Source organism: Cryptomeria japonica, chromosome 10, assembly GCF_030272615.1.
Source record: "Cryptomeria japonica chromosome 10, Sugi_1.0, whole genome shotgun sequence".
In the NCBI taxonomy this organism is placed as follows: Eukaryota; Viridiplantae; Streptophyta; class Pinopsida; order Cupressales; family Cupressaceae; genus Cryptomeria; species Cryptomeria japonica.
This window is the reverse complement of record NC_081414.1, coordinates 564,961,841-564,986,648: the sequence shown is the minus strand read 5'-3', so window position 1 is coordinate 564,986,648 and position 24,808 is coordinate 564,961,841. Positions and strand designations below refer to the sequence as shown.

Here is a 24,808-nt window from a genome sequence, read left to right as displayed (position 1 = left end):
TTTTTTTAAAATTTTAATTTTAAACATTGCATATAAGTGGGGGCGACAGGAGACGTCTGGGCGTCTCCCCGTCCTTGGAGAGACGTCTGCACATCTCTTGAAGGACGGGGAGACGCCCAAACATCTCCCAAGGAGACGTCTCCACGCGGGGACGCGGGGACGTCTCCGCGTCCCGGCGGCGCTTGGGTGGCGGTGGCGAGACAGCGGGGGACGTCGCGTCCCCGTCCCCTCGTCCCCAAGACGTTTCTGATGGGGGGACGCGCCCAAAAAGGGGGGGGACGCGTCCCCGTGGAACACTCCATGTTACACAATATAAGTATGATGATATAAACAAGTTTGCCCCTTGACAGACGAAGCAAGATAAATAAAGGCTCTCACAGAACTGTAGAATATGCTTTATTGAAAGATGATCATGCAAATGCAACTTTCTGTCCATAACAAAAAGGCCATCACAAACAAGAAAAAACTAGTTTAGAGGGGCATAGATTTTACTTGCAACATTCCTTGGCCTCATGCTAGGCTATAACATATTTAGAATTCCAATTGAAGACATAATTGACCAAATCAGTACATATCACAAAACAGATAACATTCAAGCAACATCTCTCTCTTGAAATCCATCTACCAATACTTTTGAAGATGTAACTAAGATTCAACTATACATAATTGATGGCAAAACCCTGTTTTATATATTCTTTGGTTCCATAATCTTATACTTAAATAAGTTTTACAATAATTGCCTTACAATGGAGAAGAGATTTCAAGTATCAAAGATTCTTAAAACTCTGATAGAACAATAATAAGAATTTAAAGAATTAAACTAATGAACGAGCCTTACTACACAGTAAGAAGTAATGAAAATTCACATTTAACCATAAACTTCCAAAAACGGCACTTTTTTTAATGGTCATTCTTCTTTAAAATTTACACAGTAAACTAATCATCAGGCAGCAATGAATGAGACAAAAAATTATTTCTGTTAATTGCTTTCACCTATCTCACATGATCCAATTCCATTCTCTTACCATTCATCAATTGTAAAATTGCAGCACAGCTTGTATTCAGGGTAGGCTGCAAGAGAGGGCCAATCACCATTGCCGGATTTATTGTGACAATATCAAGCTGCTTATCCTTTGCCATTTTCCATGCAGTTTCTTCTGCCAATGTCTTTGATAGTTGATACCAATTCTGATAGTAGCCAGATATAATGATACCATGTCAGTTAATGCATTTTTAAATTAGTGTAAAACAAAATCACCCCAGTTTAACAACTTTAACTACACAAGTAAACAAGCATTTCCCCATCAAATAGCAAAAAAATGTGCCGGTAATATTAAACATATCCAGCTAAAAAAATAAAGCAAAAAAGAAATTATCTCACGAGTCTATAACTATGGCCACCAACTTATTCCTAATTAAAAATGAGTTTAAATAACTTCTTTCAAAAGTTTACTATTTGATAAGATCGTCAAGAACAAAAGAAACTCTAAGAATGCAGTCACTTTCCCCTTAATCAATTGGGGTTTTAATATTCCACAAGAGTAAACTTTCAGATTTTCATTTTTATTTTAGTTTTTGGGAAATGCAATACAAACCAATTTCAAAAATTTATTAGATCATTGTCTCTAGATGGAAACTCTAGCAGCGAATAAAGAGCAAATAGACAATACTGTCTTAGATTCTAGAAGCATAATTACAAGGCTTGGACTTGAAAAGCTGATTTTAAACTCAAACGTGGACTTGGTACTGGGACTCGGCAAATTGGAAAACCATGAAACATAAATATTTTGCAAGGATTTAATGCTTTTACCATGCACCCTTCAATAAATGAACTTTAGAGACATAATAAACTTATCAATTAGAAGCTACTTTGATGACATACAGAAGTATACATAGATCAAATGAGTACAAAAGCAAATTTGAAATGAAGGAAACATCAGTTTTAGATATATAAAGATTGTCTAATATTTTAGGTGTATGTAACTCATGGATTGTGACATACATGGCATCTAAAAACAAAAATCACAATATGAAGTCATCAAATATGGTAGAGATAAGCCTGTATCACTCTGCCTAACATCACTAGTTTTATGTGTAGTCTTCCACTTGTATCTTAGATAAGTCTGCAATTGCTACTACAATCATAGGAACATTACTTAGACTATAAATTGACTCAGCAAACCAGTGGTATAAAGTAATTCCATCACTTGGATTTATTGGATTTGAATCAAAATAGTTGATTTTCCATCTGGCATGGCCCAAAATAATTTCTAATTTTTTGCTTTTTAAATCTAGAACGCCAACCTAGATGTGGCAGCCCCTAGCAGGCATGAGGGGTAGTGCCCTTGGTGCAATCTCTATCATGATATAGGGCAGGGTTGAGGGGTGGAGTCCCCACCACCAAGCCGAAATTAAATCCTTTTCGACCACACTAACCTTTATGGTGCGTGCCATTTTACATAATTTTATTGCTTTTAACCAAGCTCCAGAAGTCCTCCAAACCCTTTGAAAAATGCAACTGTTTAAGTCATAAGTAAGTTTTTGGCCCTAGCTAAGTTTGCTCCCATAAGCTGTTGAATTTGAGTGTTTTCAAATTTTATTTCATTTTATTTCTGATACTAGCCTAATTGTTGACTCTCAACTATGGGACTAACCAGATTCTTGGGTCCTAAGTCTCTGGGACTCGATTCACCCTACCCGCCTTGGGTCTCAATGAGTTTGGGAATGTCTTGTAACTATGATTAGGAGTTCAATAATATTCAATATCCTTTATATAAATAGTTTTCTTTTGATTTTAATGCATCTAAAAACTACAATGTGTAACTTTTGAATATCACATCACTTCCAGTACTTCAAAATACTAGCACTTCAATCAAAAATATAACTCGCAAGCAGCATTAATAATTGCCTAGGTGCTCTTGTTGATGATGCATTAGTGTTTTTACTTTGATTTGAACAACACATTGTCTTGTAAGGAACACAAACTATTAGCTTTGTGATTATTAAAAATTTGAAACACTAGACAAGGAAACAATTATGTGACTTAATTTTGTACTCAAGATATAGGTTGTCCCCAATATGGAGAAAACAATAGGATGTAGAACATATTAATAATACAAACAAGAAACTATGAAATTCAATTCATCCTATATCAGCTATTATTCAAACTAAATCTGTAAGATTCGTTCCCAGAAGAATTCAATGGCCACAGAAAAGATCACTTTCAATTACCAAATTTGTGCTTCATATGTGTGATGCATCACATGGTAGAAATCTCAAACAGAAAGTGGAGATGATAAAGATTAAGATCAAATAAACTGGAAAGCAGATCTTCAAAGGTCATTTGTTTGTGCATTCAAATTTACTGAGGATTCAATAATGACATTCACCGATATCAACTAACCACATCATTGCCATTTTCAGCAAACATGTAAAATTAAATAATTGATTAATCAATATTTTCTGTTGCCTAAAATTATTTTATGGCAACTAATATATAATTAATTATTATTTACCTTAAAGAGTTTTTTGGGGTTAAAATAAAATATAAATAAAATCATTTTATGACTAAAATATTAAATGATTTTTCTAGAAGATTCCTGAAGTGTTTGCCAATAGAATTTCTAGAAGAATCGTTAAATTATTATAAAAAGGAGATTTTAAAGAAAAATTGGGTAGGTTGGATAATTTTATGAAAGCTTGTCTTCAAAGATTGAACCTGGTTTTTTCTTTAGCCCGAGATGAAAACCTTGGGAGATCAATTGATTGGACAAAAACCCAACTCGACCTTTGGTATGGATTCACTATAGAGTTCACAATTGAACTTCAATGAGAAAATTAGCGAAATCTAGTTCCGAGACAAGTTTCTGAGGTATTTATTAACTTTCAGAACAAAGATATTATTGCAGGAGAATAAATATTTTATGGTTAAGGAATAAAGTCATTATAATTGGTGATTAAAATACTATTATTCAGTGGTATTGAGTTGATTCTTTAGAATAAAGGGTTTAAAAGAGAAATAGTGATGCTTTGATAAATTAAAGTATGGTTTACAATGGAGCTAGTAGTTGTATTTAGGTCCTGAAGATTAATATTGAAATCGAGGACTTCATGATTTAAGGAAAGGCAAGCAACTAAGGGGTAAATATTAATAGTTGGGCAAGTAAGGATTTAATTCTTGAGCTAAACAACTAAATCTGAAGGAAGAAATAATCATTAATGTTGAAGTTGCATAATAGGCTGGGTGATTTATATTCAGACTTGAGACTTTGAAAGGACTTGATAAATAGTTTCCAGTCTTGATAATAATATTTCTAAGCTTTGTGGGGAATAAAGGAAATTGTGCTTGGAGGCATAGATGCATTGGCATGAGAAAACATACGGTTGGCGAAAGACAAATATTGAAGGCTCTTCTCTGCTGATTGTGGATCCATTCCCATAACATGATTGTATCTGACAGGAGGCGTTTGGATGTAGAGCTGGAAATAGTGGTATTCTTCTTTCATACTGGGCGGCTACAACTGGAAATCATGGGGCTTACATAAACCTAGAAATAGACTCCATTAAAGATAGTTTATTACTCTCAAACAAGCTGGTCAATTTGGGTTGGAAAAAGGAAACCTACTACGAGAAGTTGTAACACAAATTGGCATGAAGATGTCTTGTTGGGTAGAATGAGCTGGGTTGACTATCATACTGAAATCAATCTCTTATATGCACTGGTGTGAAGTCAGGTTGTGCATACATGGAAGAAGATTTGTCAAGTTTTGAGCACTTGAACTAGCTTGCTGGGTGTGGTCTTAAAATTCTTGCACAGTCTTATGTTGTTTAGAATTTATGGTTGCTAGAGAGAAATCTTTGTACAAAAACTAATTAGTTATTCATACTAACGAGTATGATGAGCATGTTAGTCACTAAAGTTGAAGCTACAGCGATCTCATTAAGGCATGGGATGGAATGTTACAAGATTTGCAAGGCATTAGCAATGAAGATTGAAGAATAGGAGCACTAGAAACTTATGATTTTTCAGGTGTGTGTTATCACAGGGATGTAATCTGCATGTACAGGTCAGACATTGATCATTTTCCCATTACATTTATATAGAAACATTTCATTTTAGGTTGACTATGTAAATGTGGAAAGTAATGACATTATTCTTAATATTGTAAAGGCGTTTTTCGAGTATATATAAATGTTCATTGTAATCTATGTTAATGCACCATCATGTTGACATGTCTAAAATCGCATTGCTGCAAACTCCATCCGGCCAACACAAAATAGAATGTACTCGCTCAGTATCCTATCCTCTCTTGAGATAAGGAAATCCCTAATGCTATTTCTCACGTTTGATCAAAGGGGACGACCTCAAGGTTTCAATTGTCACGTCTTGACTGCGGGATTACTCAGTGGTTTGATGTGTTCTTGCTGGAAACACAAGGGGACTTACGGTGATATGAATAATTGCTGGATGAGTTCCCTAAAACTTTAACAGTGTCGTTTATCGATTGGTTTCAGTTGCATGATACTGTTTCAGCAAGACTGAGGATTCTTCTTGGTAAAAAAAGGAAAAAGAGGGATTGGGAAAGAGAGGTACAGAAAGTCTAAATTATTTAACTAGGATAGCATATTCAGAAAACAGACAGACACCTCCAAATAACTAGACTAAGCATTACCAGCCATTTAAGCACAATACTTGTATCAATCTAGTGCGATCTTCAATAGAAAATTGAGTTTTCATGCTACTAAATACAACATCATAACTTTAACATTCATTCAGTGAGTATTCAATAACCGAACTAAGCATATGAAAGGTTCAGATTAACCATACAGAAGGAAAGACAATCAGTCATCCCCTAATGGTATGAACAGCGAGGATTCTATTAGATGTTTATCTAGAAAATGCTATAGAGAAATGAAAGAAACATAACTGAAAATTCTAAATTAATGAAGAAGGAGACCATGCACTCACAAGGAAACTTGAAACAGTCTTAACTTTGCATTAAATCCTGTAAATTTCACCAGAGCTTCAACAACAATCCATGAACTTCTTACAAAATGAGGGAAAACCAATCCCCTTAAATAGGCCTCAAAAATAGATGAATGACCAAGATCTAATCTAAACAAGTGGCCCAGATTCATCCTTTACAAGAGAATACCCATACCCATAAATGGAGGGTAAATATCAGCAACTACCCCAAAGGGAGCAATAACTACCCAAAAAGGTAATTAAAACTTATCCAAAATAATTCAAAAAGGTGCACACACATAGAGTTTACATTTACAGTTGACTTGGAAGTCAAATATGACCCTTTGGCCAAAAAGTGCACTTTTCAAAATTCAAAAGAAAAAAGCTCTTTAGGAGAACACTTTCTCTTTTCCAGCTCTAGATTCCTCGGTAATGAACTCGACTTCGTCATGCAAATACTCTCCCCAAATATCCCGATCAGTTGCACATTCCTCACGAACGTAGTCTTGAAATCTCAAGCATAACTTGAATAATTCGATCGTTGGCAGCATAGGTGGATTGAACATTTTGTAATGGATACCTTGTAGGAGCCCATCTAAATTCTCCAGCTCCTCTCTCCAGTATGACTTGTGATTTTCAAAACATGATATGTCTGCTTGAAGCTCAGAAGCAAAATCTAGATCCTCTATGGAGTATGCGACCTTGGGATTGAGCCGGTCCTCCCATTGCGGTTGCACCTCACTATCCTCCATACCGTTATTCCGACTAGGAACCATGGATTTGAGGATCCTCTCACCAAGGTCCTTCACATTTGATAAAGTGTCATCGCACTTATCATGCATTTTGTTGATATTATCCCTCATGTCGTCCTTCATGCTGAGGGTCCAATACCGGTCTTTGAAGGTACTGATACTATAAGGATTTAGGATAGCGTCAACAGCAGGGATCTGAGAACAAGTCCAGAATAGAGCCCTAACGAGGGGCAAAGTCTTGGCCATCGCCTCATGAATGTTATAGCACTCTTTCTTCAGCTTACACATTTTGATAACAATGGCTTCCCTATGGAGGGCCATTTCGCGCAGATCTTTGAAGATTTGCTCCCCTCTTTCTTTAATGCCTTGCATCCATTCCTTGACGGCCCTTGCAGTATCCCGTACTCCTTCAAACTCTGTCAAGGGAATGTGGGATTCGGAAGCATTGTGTAATGGTCTCAGGAGTTGATCAATGTACCCCTCGGCTTGCTCAGCACGAGCTTGGTACATGTTCCTTTCAGCTGTTATTTCTTCAAGTTTCCTGAGTATGTTCTGTACCGAATCCCTAAATTCTTCCTTTTCTTGTTCCTTAGTGGCTCGTCCGATAGGGACAGTCGTGATGCTGTAATCTGACATTGTAATTTGATCTGTTGGCTTGTCTACAGGTGGGGTGGCGATGTGAAGAGTGCGGTTCCTTTGCTCATCCTTGGTTATTCTGGAATATGCCTTGGGCTTTTTCTTCCCCTTGGCTTTAGCTTGGTCTATGCGTGAGAAGATGTCCTCCAAATCGATGGGTGGCTTGGTGGCGGCCTTGCGCTGAGCTTGGGCAATTAACCATTCTTGAGGTACAGTCTGGGCTGATGCTATGGTCAAATTTGCACTCTGTTCTTTGATGTTTTCAGCCACCTCATCACAAATTTGCAGTTGTTCCGTTACAGGAGGAATAGAGGAAGTGTCAAGTTCCTTGCTCGCAACCGAGTTTTCTCCCACTTCACTGAACAATTGTCTGGTGCCTTCGTGTGATGGTTGTTCTTCAGTCTTTTCAGGCCCACGGGTATCATCTGTCCTTTGCTCTCCTTCAACAATGGAGTCATCCTTGGTAGTATTATGGAGCAGCAATCCATGGCGCCTCTGTTGGGTGGGTTCACGCAATTCAATCCCCTGAGTGGATGGAATCTCTCCTTCCTCAATTTGATTATCTAGTTCGGCTGATTCAATGGATGTTAGCTCGGCGTCCAGTATGTCGGGTGCAGGAGGATCATCAACTCCAAATGCATCAATATCACTCTGGGAAGGCGGAGCAGGTATATAATCTAGTTCAACTACCTCATCGGACGAACTAGGGTCCTTTGACGATGAAGTGACCTTTGGTCTCCTAATGGGAATCTTTTCCCTTCTTGTTCTTTTGGATGTCCAAGTTCCTCTGCTGGCCTTAGCCTTCTTCCTTTTCTCAGGCTTTTCAATTTCTTCTTTAGGTGCACTGGAAGTTCCTTCATCTTTGGAAGACTGAGAATCAAGGTTACCCATTAAGTGGTAAGTGAACTGGACTCCCTCATGTATTAGTCGCTCAATCTGCTAGTGCAACGATTGGTCAGTACATCTTCCTGGGGCTGCCATAACTGCCTCAAAATTAGTAATCGGGTCTTGCGACCAATCAACGCCTGGTAAAAGATGCCTTACTGCCTCAAATTCCCGGACTTGCAGGCAATTTCCTGAATCTGTGAGTTGATCTAAGACCCGACGGTATTCAAAAAGTCGCATTTGCTGCACACTCAGCCTTGAATATTCGCGCCTTAGGACCTCATAGTCATTAGAGCAGTTCTTCCAATAATCTTCAACTGATTCTTTTGCTTTGTATTGCCTGCCATAGGCCCTCTTTGCCAGATTGTCGTGATCGAAGCATTTCCTTGGAAAATGCTCTTGTAGGCCATAGGAGGCTAACTCTGCAAAGGATTCCTCCGCTTGGGATGGGTTCTTTAGATGGACATCCTGGTTGCCTATAATCATGGGGAATGCGAACCCAGCCTGCTTCCTGTCCCTGAGTAAGCTGCCTGCCGAATGTGACTGCCTTGTGACCTCCATAAGAACTATCTTGTCGATTGGGTACAGTGGAAGTCGAAGAGGGGCACCCTCAAAACCAGCTATCCAGATATAGGAGAACCTTGGGAACTGGATGAACCAGGCCCCATACCTCTGTACTAGAATAGTAGCTTGCTCTAAGAGCCTTATGTGTAATCCTCCCTGCATTAGCCTGACCAGGCGCATTGTGAAGGCGTCATTGACGTGCTCATATTGACCAACTGCATAGGCCAGGCTATTATTTTCTCTTTGAGCTATATCTTGATAGTGTAGCTGTGGGTAACAATCGTATACTTTTACTTGATCAGGTCCATTCCCAATTTCACCTTTCATTATCAAACCTGGCAGTGGCTGGTTCCTGGCAAACATGTAGACCAAATAGGAGGTCATAGTGTAAGTACTTCTTTGTCTCAAGTTCGATCAGCTGAGTGTGGATGTTGTCGCTTATGATCTAGGCCCAGTCAAACTTGGATTTCCTAGCGAAGACCTGCTCTGTGAAGTAAAACATCCATTCTTCAAAGTAATTGGATTGGGGAAGTCCCATAATCTTGTTGAGCAATGTGACCATGTCCCCATGCTCGTTGTGAAAGTCACTTCTAGGGGTCTTTTTCCCAATCCTGACGCTTGGAGGTCTTCTCTCCTTGTACCACTCTTCATTTATCAGTGATCTACATCCGGCAGGATTCATATCATACACCCCCTATGCTTCATCTATAGTCGTGGTTGTGGGGTTGTTCGGGAAGGGAATGTCAAATGCGTCGCCAATGGCTTAAGGGGTGAAGTTAGCGAGGACCATGTCCTCGAGGAGCACCAATCTGGAACCTGGCTGGTAATGTCGAGCAGCCTCTACTACTAACTCATAGTTTTGCACTGCCGGGGGAAATCCTTCCGCTTGGGCAATGCCACTTTCCATCATTTGCCTAGGCCTGCCATAGGCGTTTGGCGAGAAGACTCGGTTTCTGAAATCTTGGATATCAATATGGCCCAGGTCAGTATCACTGACATTGTTCCAGATACTCTGAACTTTTGACTCCCTCAGTTCCCCTCTTTGATACTGATACTTCATCCTTTCGACTCTGCGAGGGATATTTGATTTGGATGCTCGCGATGTCTCGGCTGCAGCAGGCGTCTTTGATGATTCTACTGCCGATTTAGGCATTTATCCTACACAGTCGGACGCGGATTACGAGGCGATATAAAGGAAGTAAAGCAGGTTAGATAAAGGATATGCCAGCATACAAGGATCAATTCAAAAAACCGAATTGACTAGAAACAGCATGACATCTTTAACTAAAATCTTGATTTATTTAAACATGAATATTTATGAAGCTTTTCAATTGCGGATTTATACTTAGGCACTTTAGGATCAATTTTCAAAATGGACAAAGCTTGAGAAATTTTCCTAAGTCTGAAAATGCATTTTCTAGCTGATTCTTAGGAGTAAATTCTGATTTCAATTGCTTTGCATGACGCCTAATAAATGGGAAAAGATGCGATTTTTAAGGCCTAATCATTTTAAATTAATTTTGCAAACACGTCTATCCAATTTTGCAAATATTTCAAACGATTTTAAGAGAGGTGAAGCACACTTACCTGGCGAAAATGAATGGCGTGAATTCGCACAACTGGCCTTGCAAGAATGAATCCCAAAATTTCAGACGGGGAGTCTACGATTTGAATTTTAACGGTTAACTTCCTATTCAAAAATTTGGCGCCTTTGGTTTGAAAAGAACTTGCAATTTTACACTCAGACTTAGCAATTTTATTACCTTGGTGATTTTGGCGATTTACTTCAGCGAATTTTTAACAAATTACTTAACCTTCCACACTTCTCCACGATTGCTACGGGTTCAAGGCGCTTGAAAAGGGGTTTGGAGAGTTTTTAGAAATCGCGGTGAACTTTGGCGTTTTATTGCTCCCTACAAGGTATGAAAACCTCTTGACTTTCAATACTTTAAAGAAGAATCGCGGTAATACCTTTAAATGGCGAATTTCAGAAAATGAGACATCTTTGCAAGTTTGCAGCCTTCTAAAAATCGCGGTTTCAACCCTATGCGAATTTTCAGCGAAGGAGAATGGAGTCTGCAGGAAACACTTACTGCACAATATGCCTTATAACGTGAACCCTGGCAAATGGGGGGGGTTTTTCCTCTATCTTCAAACTTTACCTTTCACGTGTTCCTCCTAAATCGCGATTTCCTCTGGTAGGCGAACTTCAGCCATTTGACTGTTTTTTGCGAGTTTCACTTTTACGCACTCTACCCTAACTTCGGGTTTTGGAGGCAATTCACAAACTTCGAGCTTTCGCATTTATCCCTTGTTATGCGAATTTCGGAGAATGGTGGGTCTTTGCCAATTTCGGCATTTCAAGGGGTTTTGCCAACTTTCAAACATTAGTTTCCATGTGCCTTTCCTCCAAATCGCGATTTTCAGGGATATGGAGGCTTTTAAAACTCACTTAAAGTGCGAACTTCGGCGATTTGGTTGTGTTTGCCAACTTCGGACTTTTCAATCACTTTGAAAACTTCGGACCTTTTGGTCATTTTGCCAATTTCGGACCTTTTGGTCATTTTGCCAATTTCGGACTTTTCAGTCACTTTGAAAACTTCGGACCTTTTGGTCATTTTGCCAATTTCAGACTTTTCAATCACTTTGAAAACTTTGGACCTTTTGGTCATTTTGCCAATTTCGGACATTTTAGTCACTTTGAAAACTTCGGACCTTTTGGTCATTTTGCCAATTTCGGACTTTTTAGTCACTTTGAAAACTTTGGACCTTTTGGTCATTTTGCCAATTTCGGACCTTTTGGTCATTTTGCCAATTTCGGACTTTTTAGTCACTTTGAAAACTTCGGACTTTTTGGTCATTTTGCCAATTTCGGACTTTTCAATCACTTTGAAAACTTCAGACCTTTTGGTCATTTTGCCAATTTCGGACGTTTTAGTCACTTTGAAAACTTCGGACCTTTTGGTCATTTTTTACTAAAAAGTACGAGTTTCGGCACTTGGGTGAGTTTTGTCAATTTTGGCACTTGGGGCACTTTAAGGCTTTCGCCCCCTTTTTACCTTTCAACTGGCGAAAATCGCCATTCATACAAATCGTGCAAACCTCTAAAACGTCATGTAATCTCTCCCTTTTAGTGCAAATTTCAGTATACGAAGGAGGTTTTTCTAAATTTTACACCTCTGCACCCTCTTATCTCTCTTATATCCTTATGAGAAAATCGGCATCTTTGGGTCCTCATGCAACCTTCAGACGCTTTATCCTTTACTTGGTGGATTTCGCCAATCTCTATCATCCCACGCCTATCTAAGGCGATTTTACAAGCTTAGACAATCTCTTGGAATTCGTGCCCGAGGGCTCAACTGACCTCATGGATTCACAGGCTCCTCCGTTCAACATCATCATCTCACAGATTGACTATGGGCTCGCTCAAAAGGGCGCGAGACACTCTGCGCGGAACTCAACAGGGCGAAGACGGAAAGGCCCAAAAAAGGAAAGGGGACCCTGTCGGCGACAGGGAGTGTGTGCAACGCACAACAAATCATTGCATTTAATCAACCTCCCATTGTTAAACCTACACCTTGACAACACAAGTCTGCAAAAAAACCTCTCTTGTACACCAACTATTTGACAAAATGCTAATATAAGAAATTGCAAATAATTGGTAAAGATATAAGAGGTTATTATAGTGGTATCAAAGACAAAGACCTACAACGATGAGGGTTAATGAGCAATAGTGACAAAGCTAGAAGATATTACAAAAGGGACCAAAGAAGGCAATTCCAGTTTGTTGGTCCTTATCCTGAAGAGAACAATATTTCTGCGATATTAGCAGCAACGCAGCCTCTTCCAGTAGTGACAAAAGTTAGACAATGAATTGTTTAGAGTGTCCTCCACATAGGACTTAGAGGAGATATGACGATTAGAGTGCAGAAAATATTTTGAATGAACTTGCACGTGGATAGCAGCAAATGATGCAACAATTTATGCAATCACAGCAGCAGTTGATCACAGCCATTGGATGGATGTCACAAAACATGAATTCTCTCAGACTGAATCAGAATGATATAGGCAATGATAGCAATGTAGGTAATCACATTCCAGGGAGAGCTAACACCAATAGTTCAGATAGACCTTTCCAACCTTCACTCACACCTAGGGACGAAGAGGAAGCACCACAACCCAACGAGGAGAAGCCATAGGTTCATGAGGTTGTAGCGATTCATGATGAGTACCATACACTTCATGAAGCAATTAGACATGAGATAACATTGAATCAATACATGAACTAGTCAAAAGGTTAAAAAAAAGACACAACAAGAACAAAAGCCACACAGACAACATAAGGAGTACAAACAAGCCTTAAAAAACACTATTCCAAACTTTGACGACAATAGGAAAGCACAGAACATGCTTGGATACATAAGTTGAAAACATTCTGGAGGCTCAAACCCATGCCAGAAGAGGAAGCAATTAATTTGAAACCTTGCAGTTGGAGGTAGCACCATATGATTGGTGGCATCATAGTTTAACGATAGAACCATGCCTTGATTCAATCTTATGATTGTTGTCTCAATTTTTGAATTTTCAAAAATAGACAGCCCCTAAAAATTTTGAGGTTTTCTTCTCTAAGGCACGTTTTACGAGGTTTAAAACTCGTATTTGTTAATGTCAAATCATTAGTGGGTGTGTTTGTCAACTTTGTCCAAGTTTTTGTTGACCTTTGTTTTCATTTTCTTAGCTTTTTGTTCAAAATTGGGTTTTGAACTTTTGAGTCTCTCTCTGCAAGTAGGGACTTTTTATCCAAATTGCACGTCAATTGCCGTTACTTGTAATCGAGTCTTAGAAACCCAATTACAAGTTAACTTTTTTCTAGGTAAAGTATTTATGAACTTGCAATCGGGTTCCTAAAACCCAGTTACAAGTTCGCTCTACAAGGAAATAAAATTACTTGCAAATTTCCTTCCCAAACCCAATTCCAAGCTAGTGACTTGTTTTTCTTGAAACATTACTTGTGTTTTGGGCCTTAGAAACCCGATTGCAAGTATGTAGGTTTTTGGTCTTTCACTTGCAAGTTATGGTTAGCAATTCTATTTCCATTGCATTGTAACTTGCAATCAGGTTTTAGAAACCCGATTGAAAACCCAATTACAAGCATGTAATCCTTTGTCTTCTATTCACAAGTTTCCTTAACTTGCAATCGGGTTTCTAAAACCTGATTGCAACTACCATTGCAAGTGCAAACATCTTCATTTCCTTTGTTCTTCCCAAACTCGTGTTTTCCACAAACTCTGCATTACAAGTTAACCATGCTTCACTTGCACTTGCTTTTCGCCTCCCAAGATATGAAATTTGCCTTTTGTCTCCATATGTGTCATTTTCATATCATGTCATACAAGCTAGTCCATTCATTTTTCCCCTTCCCCATGATAAAATATCATGATAGGTCAAGAGTTGGGCAAAAGCCAAAAGCTATTGGTTCTTGGGTAGATCAACTGGCAGATCAAAGTACTCAAGTGGTAAAGAAAGCTCTACAAGTGCTGGTCAATGTGAGAATAGCAAAGTTGAAGCTAAACCAGACTTCTGAAGCTTTTAAGCAAGGTCTGGAATCTATGGAAAAGGATTTGAAGCATGAGTTGGATTAGGTGAAATTAGAGATCCTGTGAAAAGATACATTGAATTTGAAGAGCTCATGGACAACAAGTCATTGGTTGTCACGGAGTTGATTAAAGATGTGGGAACTGCTCTAGAAATGAGTACTGAAATGAAGTAGGATATTATTTAGTTTTCAGAAAATGTCTTGCAAGGTGGTAAGTCAAGATGAAGAGTTGCTTCCTGAAGTTGTGATACTCTTTGAGTTGGTGTCAAGGTTTCATCAAGAGCTTGAATCTAAACAGTTTACAGTGGCTTCAATCAATAAATTTGTAAATTACCAAATCTTTCTTGATAAGATGCAAACTGGTCTTGAGGAACATACAATAGCAGCAATAAGATGTTATGATGTATCATCAAAACTGTTGCCGTTGCAAGAAATGCAGCAAGTCCAGTTCCTGATGAATCACAAGTATCAATTCACAAATTCCAAGTTTTCATAGCCAAAAATAGGAAGAGACAAGAAGTGTCTCCAGACACTTGAATCGTGTTTTTGTTTTGTTGTAGGATGTAATTTTCCTTTGACAAATTACATGTAATGTCAAAAATTGTAATTGCAAGAAGTCACATTACTTGTATTATTGTAACTTGTAATCACATGTAAACAAATTACAAGTCGAAAGACGGTAGGACTATAATTTGGAATAAGTCATGGTTAGTTGTGGAATAAGTCTTAGTTAGTTGGACTTCTCCCACTTTTTGCTCTTAGCCCCTCTCCTATATATTGGAGGGTGCTCTATGTAATATGAATCATTTTAGCAAGCAAGAAAAACTTTGCAGAAATTTACAGCGATAGAAACTTTGTGTTTTATACTTGTAAATTTGACTCTCAAGCAATATAAGGAGAACATTTGAGTTTTCAGACTTTGTGTTGATACTTTGTTCATATATTCATTGTGTTCTTATGTCACAGTGACATATTTTTCTGCATATACTTGAGATTCTAGTAAGGTTGTTGGAAAGAGCTCTAATCTGATTTCTTGCAGACTTTGTGCTACAAATATTGAGAGTTAAATTAGCATAGTTAAGTGTTCATGATAAGAAGAAGCTACAAGACTTTGTGCTTGTAATTGTTCATGTTCATAGTGGTTTAGAAGTGCAATGTATTGACAGACTTTGAGTTGTTGTATGTTGTACGCTGTTACCATAATAATCATTTTAGAAGGTTGATAGGACAGTAGAAGAGTTGAGGACTTTGGGCTTCTTTTTCTATTTTCCCGTCCAGGGGAAGAGACGGAAAACTTTGTGCTTTTATGGAAACTTCACTTCCTAAGCATTTTTGTAATTGTTGAAGTTTCCTGAAAGTTTCTGAATTTGTCACTCTAAGTTGTAGTTTTTGAAAGAGAGAAAAGGATGTTGTCCCACCCAAGTTAAATTAGTATTCATAGGTTATAGTTAATTTGTAATAGTTAGAAGAAGTAGGAAAGGAGGAGCCTTCCCTTAGAATTAGGAGAGTTTTTTAACTCACACGCTGTGGCTGAAAGTTACCATAATTTTGCACGCCTTCCCACTTGTACAAAATTTTCAACCAACAATGATGAGTTCAGCAACAAATTGACTGCAACATTTGATAGTATGTAGAGTTGTATATCCATGAGTTGGCATTGATTAAGCAAAATGGTGATGTTGATAGCTACATTATAGAGTTTCAGAAGGTTGTCGTAATTGGTTCCTGACATGTCAAAGAAGATAATAATGTTGATTGTAGAAGGTTTGGATAATAATTTGTGAGGTTTGGTGAGGGCTTTCAAGCCTAGTAAACTTGATGATGCTATCCAAATGGCACTTGATCTTGAGACGACACATTCTACACATCAGCCACAAAAAAACTTCCAAAATAATAAACCAGATGCTAAATTAGATGTGAGAGTTTTTGATCAACCTAAGCCTACATCACCTAAGTTGGACTTCGAGTGGAGGAATGAATTGTGAAAGAAGTTGTGTTTCACTTGCAAGGAACCATGGGAGCCCAGTCACGGGCGCCTTGGAGAAGGCAAAGCACACTACATTAAGGTCACTTTCGACAATGATGATGATGCAGCAGACACTAGTTCGGGAAGTCAAAATGAGGAGCATGATGATGCTACCACAAGTGGCATGGCACATGGTACTATTCCTTTTCTATCAAGAGTTCCTAAGTACCATCCTTTTCGAGTGAGAGGAGTACTAATGGGACAGCATGTTACTTGTTTGGTTGACAATGGGGAGACTCGTAATTTTACTGATGAAGGCCTAGTGGTGAAGAAAGGGTTGCAGGATGGGGAATTTCCAAGATTCAGGGTCATGGTGACTGATGGATTCAAAATGAGTTGCACTAAGGTCTCACAATTGAGCATTCAGTTGGATGAGTACACAATTACGGATGACTTCTATGTGGTGGGGATTGGTGAGACCGATGTTGTTCTAGGAGTGCAGTGGTTGCATTCACTTGACCGATACAATCAAGAGTTTCAGAAGATGGAGTTAGAGTTCATGATGTATGGAAGGAAGATAGTATTGAGAGCTTTGACAGACGGTCCCCCAAGGATAGGAACAACAAAGAGGATGGAGGTGTTGTTCGTGCATGATGAGGTTGGCATCAAGGTATGCAATTCAGCTAAGACATATTTTTATGATGGAGCTTGTTCTACATTGAATTATCCTTGCACAATCTCTACATTTTCTTGAAGATTAATATTGATATTGTGGACTTCGTGATTAGTGAGACACAAGCAATTAAGGGGGAAATATTAATAACTGAGCGAATAAGGATTTAATTTTTGAGCTAAGTGATCAAATCTTAAGGAAGAATAATCATTAATGTTGAAGAGGCATAATAAGCTGGGTGATTTATATTCAGACTGAAGACTTTGAAAGGACTTGATAAATAATAAGTTTCCAGTCTTGATAATAGTATTTCTAAGCTTCATGGGAATAAAAGAAATTGTGCTTGGAGGCATAGATGCATTGGCATGAGAAAACATACGGCTGGCAAAACACAAATATTGAAGGCTCTTCTCTGCTGATTGTGGATCCCTTCCAATGGCATGATTGTATTTGAAAGGAGGCATTTTGATGTAAAGCTGGTAACAGTGGTATTCTTCCTTCATATTTGATGGCTACAGCTGGAAATCATGGGGCTTCCATAAACTTGAAAATAGACTCCATTATAGATAGTTAATTACTCTCAAACAATCTGGTCAATTTGGGTTGGAAAAAAGGAAACCTGCTACAGGAAGTTGTAACACAAATTGGCATGAAGAGGTCTTGTTGAGTAGAATGAGCTGGGCTGACTATCATACTGAAATAGGTCTCTTACATGCACTGGTGTCAAGTCAACTTGTGCATACATGAAAGAAGATTTGTCAGGATTTGGCTGCTTGAACAAGCTTATTGAGTGTGGTCAATAAATTCCTGCACAATCCTATGTTGTTCAGAATTTATAGTTGCGAGTGTGAAATCTTTGTACAGAGACTAATTAGCTATTCATACTAAAGAGCATTATCATCATGTTAGTCATTGAAGCTGAAGCTACAGCACTCTCACTAAGGCATTGCATGGAATATTACAGAGCTTGCAAGGCATCAGCAATGAAGATTGAAGACTAGGAGTGCTAGAAATACATGATTTTTCAGGACTGTGTTATCACAGGGATGTAATCTGCATGTACATGTCAGGCATTGACCATTTTCCCATTATATTTCTGTAGCAACCTTTCATTCTATGTTGACTATGTAAAAGTGGAAAGTACTGACAGGATTTGGAATTCTGAATATAGTGAAGGCATTTTCTGAGTGTATATATATATATATTGAAGATTTTCTCTGTCATCTGATCTGAAACTTTAAATATTGTAAGGATTCATTGTAATTTATGTTCATGCACCATAATTGCATTCAATCAACCTCCCATTGTTAAACCTGCACCTTGACAACATGTAAGTCTGCAAAAAAACCTCTGTTGTACAGCAACTGTTTGACAGAATGCTAAATTGCTAATATAAGAAATTATAAAAATTCCGTAAAGACATAAAAGGATATTACAAACCAACACTTAACCATTTTAGTAATCATAGATACTTCCATTTCCTTCACTTATATGTTAACACAAAAACATATTCAATCTCAAAAATGATAGCAAAAATTCATTGTTTATCACATGCAAGAAAGACAAGCATTGCAATGAGTATCATCCTAAAGGATAAAAATATAAACTGTGTTCTGAATAGATGTCTCTGTGACAGTGAGATAACCCCCTTAGTTTTTTTCGTTTTTGAACACAACACTAGCACCCATTAGTGCTAGCAATAAGCAAAGATAAGCCATCTCGACCACTTGTGCAGTGGGAGGATAAGATAAACATTGAAAGAGCACTACATTTTGGCGGCATGACCAGCCACTTCCACTTATTCAGTGGGAATTACAAAAGATTAACTGAAGCCTTATTGAAAGCAAAACTTGGCGGTGTAACCAGCAACTTCCACCTTTTTGGTGGGGAATACAAAATGAGAAACTAGAAACTTATTGTAGCAAAAACTTGGCAGTATAACCAGACACTTCCATTTATTCAGTGGGAAAGAGTTAGCTTCAAAAACTGAAATCAAGCAAACTGTTTAGTACTACTAAATCAGCTGATACAAAGCTAACTATGAAAAACTCAAAGATATCATCACAATATCATTGCAAAACCATAGAATGTCTAATCCAAACTCAATGCCAAATTAAATATAACGAAAACAGAGAATTTGGACAGCATTTACCAACTCTGATTTGTGAGAGCAATATTCTGATTTTTCTGAACAGCCACCTAGAAAATCACTCTTATTTTCGTATCTCTCTCGATCACCTCCGAGTGAGCCCAAACTGGAAGCAAATGAAGCAAAGAGGCTGGACAGCCAAGTAAGGACAGTAAGCCTCCCCAAAGAACAACCCCAACAGATGGCACACACCTCAATGCAGCCCCAAAAAAGTGGTATGAACAGCAAGTTGAGCCGATCAGCTTTAAAAATCACACAAATTGGAGCAAATGGACACCTACGACATAGGAGAAGAATGAATCTGTACCCACAAAAATCAGTTCAATCCTCTGACCAAGCTGAGTAAAAACATGAAATCAGCAAGAGGGTTTCTACAACTAAAACACCAAGAACATCTTTGTTGAATCCAATGGCAACCTCTGAATGAAGCTGCTCCAATCAGCTAGGAAGGTACGCAACTCCAAAGCTAAGACTCTAAAAGCATTTCAGCAGCACTTCGTGATCTCAATATTTAACAGACTCCAAATGAGCCTCTCAAACCTGCTTTTATAGCTCTCTCAAAGGGATCGACACTCTTCTCCAAGCCATGTGGGATTAAAAATTTTACTTAATTTTATTTCCCTTTTCATGTGCACAAATAACTTAATAAAAAATATTAATAATTCCCAACTTGGATGACCACATGAGAATATTTTTTAAGTACAACTCAAAGTCATTGAGCCTAGGCATGGGGTAAAAAAGCAACTTGGAATTATAAAATCACTTCAAATATTACCTTCCAGAAATGAACTCCAAGATAATTGAATAAGCCACCCCTTACACTGGACTACTAGAAATAGAAACCAAGTGTTGTATCATACTGCTAAAAATAGTACTGGTAAAAATAGTGACTCCAAACACCATTTGAGCATATTTTGAGTAGTCGTTGTCACTTACTAAAAATAGTAAGTCCATAAATCTTCTCTGATGATCTTGCATGTCATACCACTTTGAAGTTCTTGAGAAACCCAAAAAACCCCAGAAGGCAAACTGCCAAACTCTTGCAAGCACCCCTCTAATATCCACCCTGAAGATGGAAACCCTAATTTAGTCTCTAATTAGCCTACGGGTTTCCAAAATAGGCTAAAGATCCATCTAACAATCTAGAGCTGAGAAGGGGACCTTACAGTCCACCCTCCCCAAGATTGCTTGTCCCCAAGCAATCGCAAGGCTAGATGTTGTAAAATCTTATCATTCTCCCAAGTCACATCCTCAATCGATAGGTTCTTCCATTTAACCAAGTACTCTTTAAGAGTCCTCCTCAAAGAGCGTTCCCTGGAGTCAATGATGGCCTCTAGAATCAAAACCAATTGTCCCTCCTCATTGAAAGGAGGTAAATCTGGTGAAGCTACCACATTGTGCCCAAGTGCCTTCATGAGGTGTGACACATGGAAAATGTTGTGTACCTTACTATTTCCCGGTAACTCCAACTCATAAGCCACTTCCCCGACCCTCCTGGTGACTTTGAATGGTCCATAAAAACAGGGCTTGAGCTTCTCTGCTCCACTCTTATTGAGAGTGGACTGTCGGTAAGTCTGGAGCCTCAAGTAGACCGTATCTCCAACCTCAAAAGTGTGCTCTACTCATTGTCGATCAGCATACATCTTCTGCTGATTATGTGCATGCTGAACGTTGTCCTTCAAAGATCTCAGAATGTCTCAACTTTGTTACAACATATCCCTTGCTTGAGGGGCTCTACTATTTCCAAAAGTCAAATCAGCAAAGCTAGGTGCCTCATACCCATACAAGGCTATGAAAGGAGACATCCTAATCAACATGTGATAGGAAGAGTTGTAGCAATACTCTCCCAAATGAAGCCATCTCACCAAGCCTTCTGCTGCCCTGACACATAATTTCTGAGATAACCTTCTAACCACTTGTTCACAACCTTAGTTTGTCCATCAATCTAAGGATGATAACTTGTGCTAGGAGTGAGTATTGTGCCACTCAATTTGAAGATCTCCTACCAAAAGATTCTTAGGAGCTTGGTGTCCCTGTCACTCAAAATGGTTTTTGGAAAACCATGCAATCTAAACCAAAGTTTTAAAACTCGAACTCGCCACGAACTCGGCAAACCAAAAAATTGGACTCGGACTCGAACTCGTGAAAGACTCGCAAAAGACTCGGCAAGGACTCTGCAAAAAAAAAACCATAGTTTTACAAAAAGACAAAGAAATTAATGCATTTAGAGAACATAAGAGCCATCATATGATCTCCAAACACTCAATATTTAAAATTTCATCATTCATAATCAGTTTCAAACTTTAAAATGTATAATAGCAGCATAAGTTTATAAATGTTTACAAAATTACATACAATGATAGGTCTAGATCTTGGGGGAGAGAGGAGAGACTGAGATAGAGAGTGGTAGAGAGGGGATAGAGGAAGAGTGATAGGAAGATAGATAGGTCTAAAATTTGGGGCAGATAAAGTGAGTGAGATAGAGAGGGCGAGAGAATGCTAATAGGAGCCTACTGATTACTGAAATTTGACTGTCTGAAAATTTAAAAGTCTTCTAAAACCTAGAATTTGCATTATAATTCCTAGAGATCTTAAACCACTCTCAAACATCCTACCAATATATACATGAAATATAACTTAAAGTATAAGAAAGGAAAAAGACATATTGAAATGCCACTTATACTTAAATGTTATATACCATTTCATGTATATATTCTGATGAAGAGAATGAGATTGACTTGAAAAAAAAAGATTTAGATAATTTTTTGACGTGTTTTCTGGGTTGCACGAGTCTAGTCAAAAGACTCACAAGTCCAAGTGAAAGACTCGCAAAAAGACTCGCCAGGACTCACCTCGCGAGTCCATGGCGAGTCAACTCGTGGCGCCACTAGACTCGTGAGTCCGTTGCGAGTCCACGAGTTTGTAAACTATGATATAAAGGTTTATATATTTCCTCAGTCTTTGCCCACTGACAAGATTTGCTACAAGCACTAAACAATCTTTAAATGAGCTGGTAATGGCAAAGAAGTGTGCAAACTTAGTCAATCTGTCCACAACAACCTATATGCAATCTTTCCCTTGCACTCTTGGCAACCCAATAATGAAATCCATTGATATGATTTCCCATTTCTGATCGGGAACAGGTAGGGGCTGCAAAAAAAAAGCTAGAAAAGTGTGCTCATTCTTGTTTTGTTGGCAGATCAGACACTCTATAATGTAGCGAAGGACCTCATCATTGAATCCCTTCCAAGAAAATCTTTCTCGGATCTATCGATATGTCTTGAAATACCCTTGATGACCAACCAAGGGGATGTCATAAAATGATTTAAGAATCTGCTTCTTGAACTTAGAATCAAGTATTAGGAAGATTCTACCTTTATAGTGTATCAAATCATCAACCATTTGATACCTTTCATCATGAAAAGTGCCCTCCACTAAACTGGTAGCAAACTGAGTTTTGGCATACTCTGCAATAATTTGTTGTTTCTAATCAGCAGTGATCTCAACCAATGAGTTCAAATGTGTCCTTCTAGACAAAGCATCAGCCACAATGTTGTTCTTCCCCTTGACATACTCAATATCAAAATCGTAAGCTTGGAGCTTACTCACCCTTTTTTTTAGTTTGTCGTTCAAACCCTTCTAACGCATGAAGTGCCTAAGACTGTTGTGATCAGTCTTCACCACAAACTTACTCCCAACTAGATATTGTCGAAACTTGGCCAAGGCATGCATGATTGCAAGCATCTCTTTATCATAAATTGAATATGTTTTTTCAGCTCCTCTCAACTTTTTGCTTTCGAAAACAATCGGATGCTTGTCTTGCATTAACATAGCTCCAACTCCTCCTAAAGCATCACACTACAACTCAAAGGGCCAAGAGAAATCTGGTGTTGCCAACACTGGACATGAACTCATGAGCTGTTTGAACTTATCAAAAACCATTTGTACTCTCTCTGACATGTTCTTTATCTTCCATAATCTCTAAGTAGCTCATTTGCGACATGATATGTTATTGACACATTGTCCAAAAGAACTCAAGACTTTGTTGTTCTTTTTTGTTTGTAAATTGACCAAATCTCATTCCACAATTTATTCAATGAATCAAGTGGAAGGATTATCAAGATTCAGATACAATTTTATCTTAGATGCTAAATATAAAGGGCATCTCTTCCATCAAAACTTACTTAGGACATGCACCCAACATCATCTAAGCAAACGACATTATCATGGCCACAATAACACAAGCATCATGACCCACTAGGCTTGAAAATGAGTTATCATCGTAATAATGATACAATCACTACACCTAAACATTAGACGATGGTCCTCTAGATATTAATGACTTTGTTGCTTCTCAATTACAAAAATACATTTTCTTTATCACCCATAAAATCTAAGCAATAGCATTCTACTAAAATTCAAGTACAAAATGAGCCATAGTGTCATTTTATTATCATGTGTGAACCTTATCCTTTGCGTCCATGTTGTAGGGTTCATCCCCTGGGATGTCAGATCCAAGTTTGGTTCCTCTATGGGTTTGAGTAGGGTGCACCATTTTGGGGTCTGGTTTGTCCTGGACGAACGCAGACACCTGGGTGCCAAAAACAATCAAAAATTTGCAATTTTTAAACATTTTTTTGGCGCCCAGTTTGACTTCAATGCCATGGGAACCCTAAAAGTGACTATTAAAACCATAGAAACAAGACTTGCACAAACTCACCTAGAATATATGCATAAATAGAAGTCACATTTCAATATCTTTTTCCTTTCTTATATTTTAAGTTATATTTCATGTATATATTGGCAAGATGTTTGAGAGTAGTTTCAGATTTCTAGGAGATATAATGCAAATTCTAGGTTTTAGAAGATCTTATAAATTTTCAAACAAATTTTTGTAGTCAGCAAGCTCCTATCAACATTCTCTTGCTTTGTCCATCTCACTCACTTTATCTGCCCTAAACTCTAGACATAACTCTTCCTCTATCCCTTCACTCGACCTCTCTCTATCTCACTCTCTCCTCTCTCCCCTAAGAGCCAGACCTATCCTATCAGAGCTAGAGCAAATGGTATGATCATGATGCTATGATTACAATTTTATGGTGGTTTTGTTGTTTATATGATGCCATGTTATATTCTAATCTTATTTTATGCTTTCTACATTGCATAAATATATATACATATATGATTTTTACATTGTTTTTGTACTTGTTCATGAGGAAGTTTGCACTTTCTAACGACGCAAAATATAAAATATACCAAGTATATCCTATCCTCTCTTGAATAAGGAAATCTCGTATGCTATCTGAGCTAATAAAATGAGATAACCTCAAAGTTCTAAATGTCAGGTCTTCACTGTACTTAGGATAACTCAGTGAATGATGTGATTTTGTTGGTAAACACAAAGGGACTTACGCATCTAACAAGCTGGCTAACATCTGAGATGACAATCCGAATGATGCTTTCTTCTTAGATTGGTTAAAATAAAGATCAAAAAGGATAGGGTTCAAAGAAACCAAACTAACACCTATGGACAATAATAGTAATGGTTGATGTTGTAGATAGATAGATTTCATAAATTGATTTGCGCTTAACCAGATAACCCACAGTGCCATAGAAATAGTG

The 24,808-nt window shown here is 38.1% G+C and overlaps 1 protein-coding gene across 1 annotated transcript in view; it reads right to left on the bottom strand.

Annotated features, from left to right (window-relative positions):
• Positions 1 to 24,808, bottom strand: part of LOC131060728 (phenylacetaldehyde reductase) — a 184,677-nt gene that overhangs the window by 86,631 nt on the left and 73,238 nt on the right. Inside the window, exon 4 of the mRNA XM_057994078.1 lies at positions 1,026 to 1,188. Within this exon, the coding sequence (XP_057850061.1) occupies positions 1,026 to 1,188 (163 nt within the window). The remainder of the gene's footprint in view (positions 1 to 1,025; positions 1,189 to 24,808) is intronic.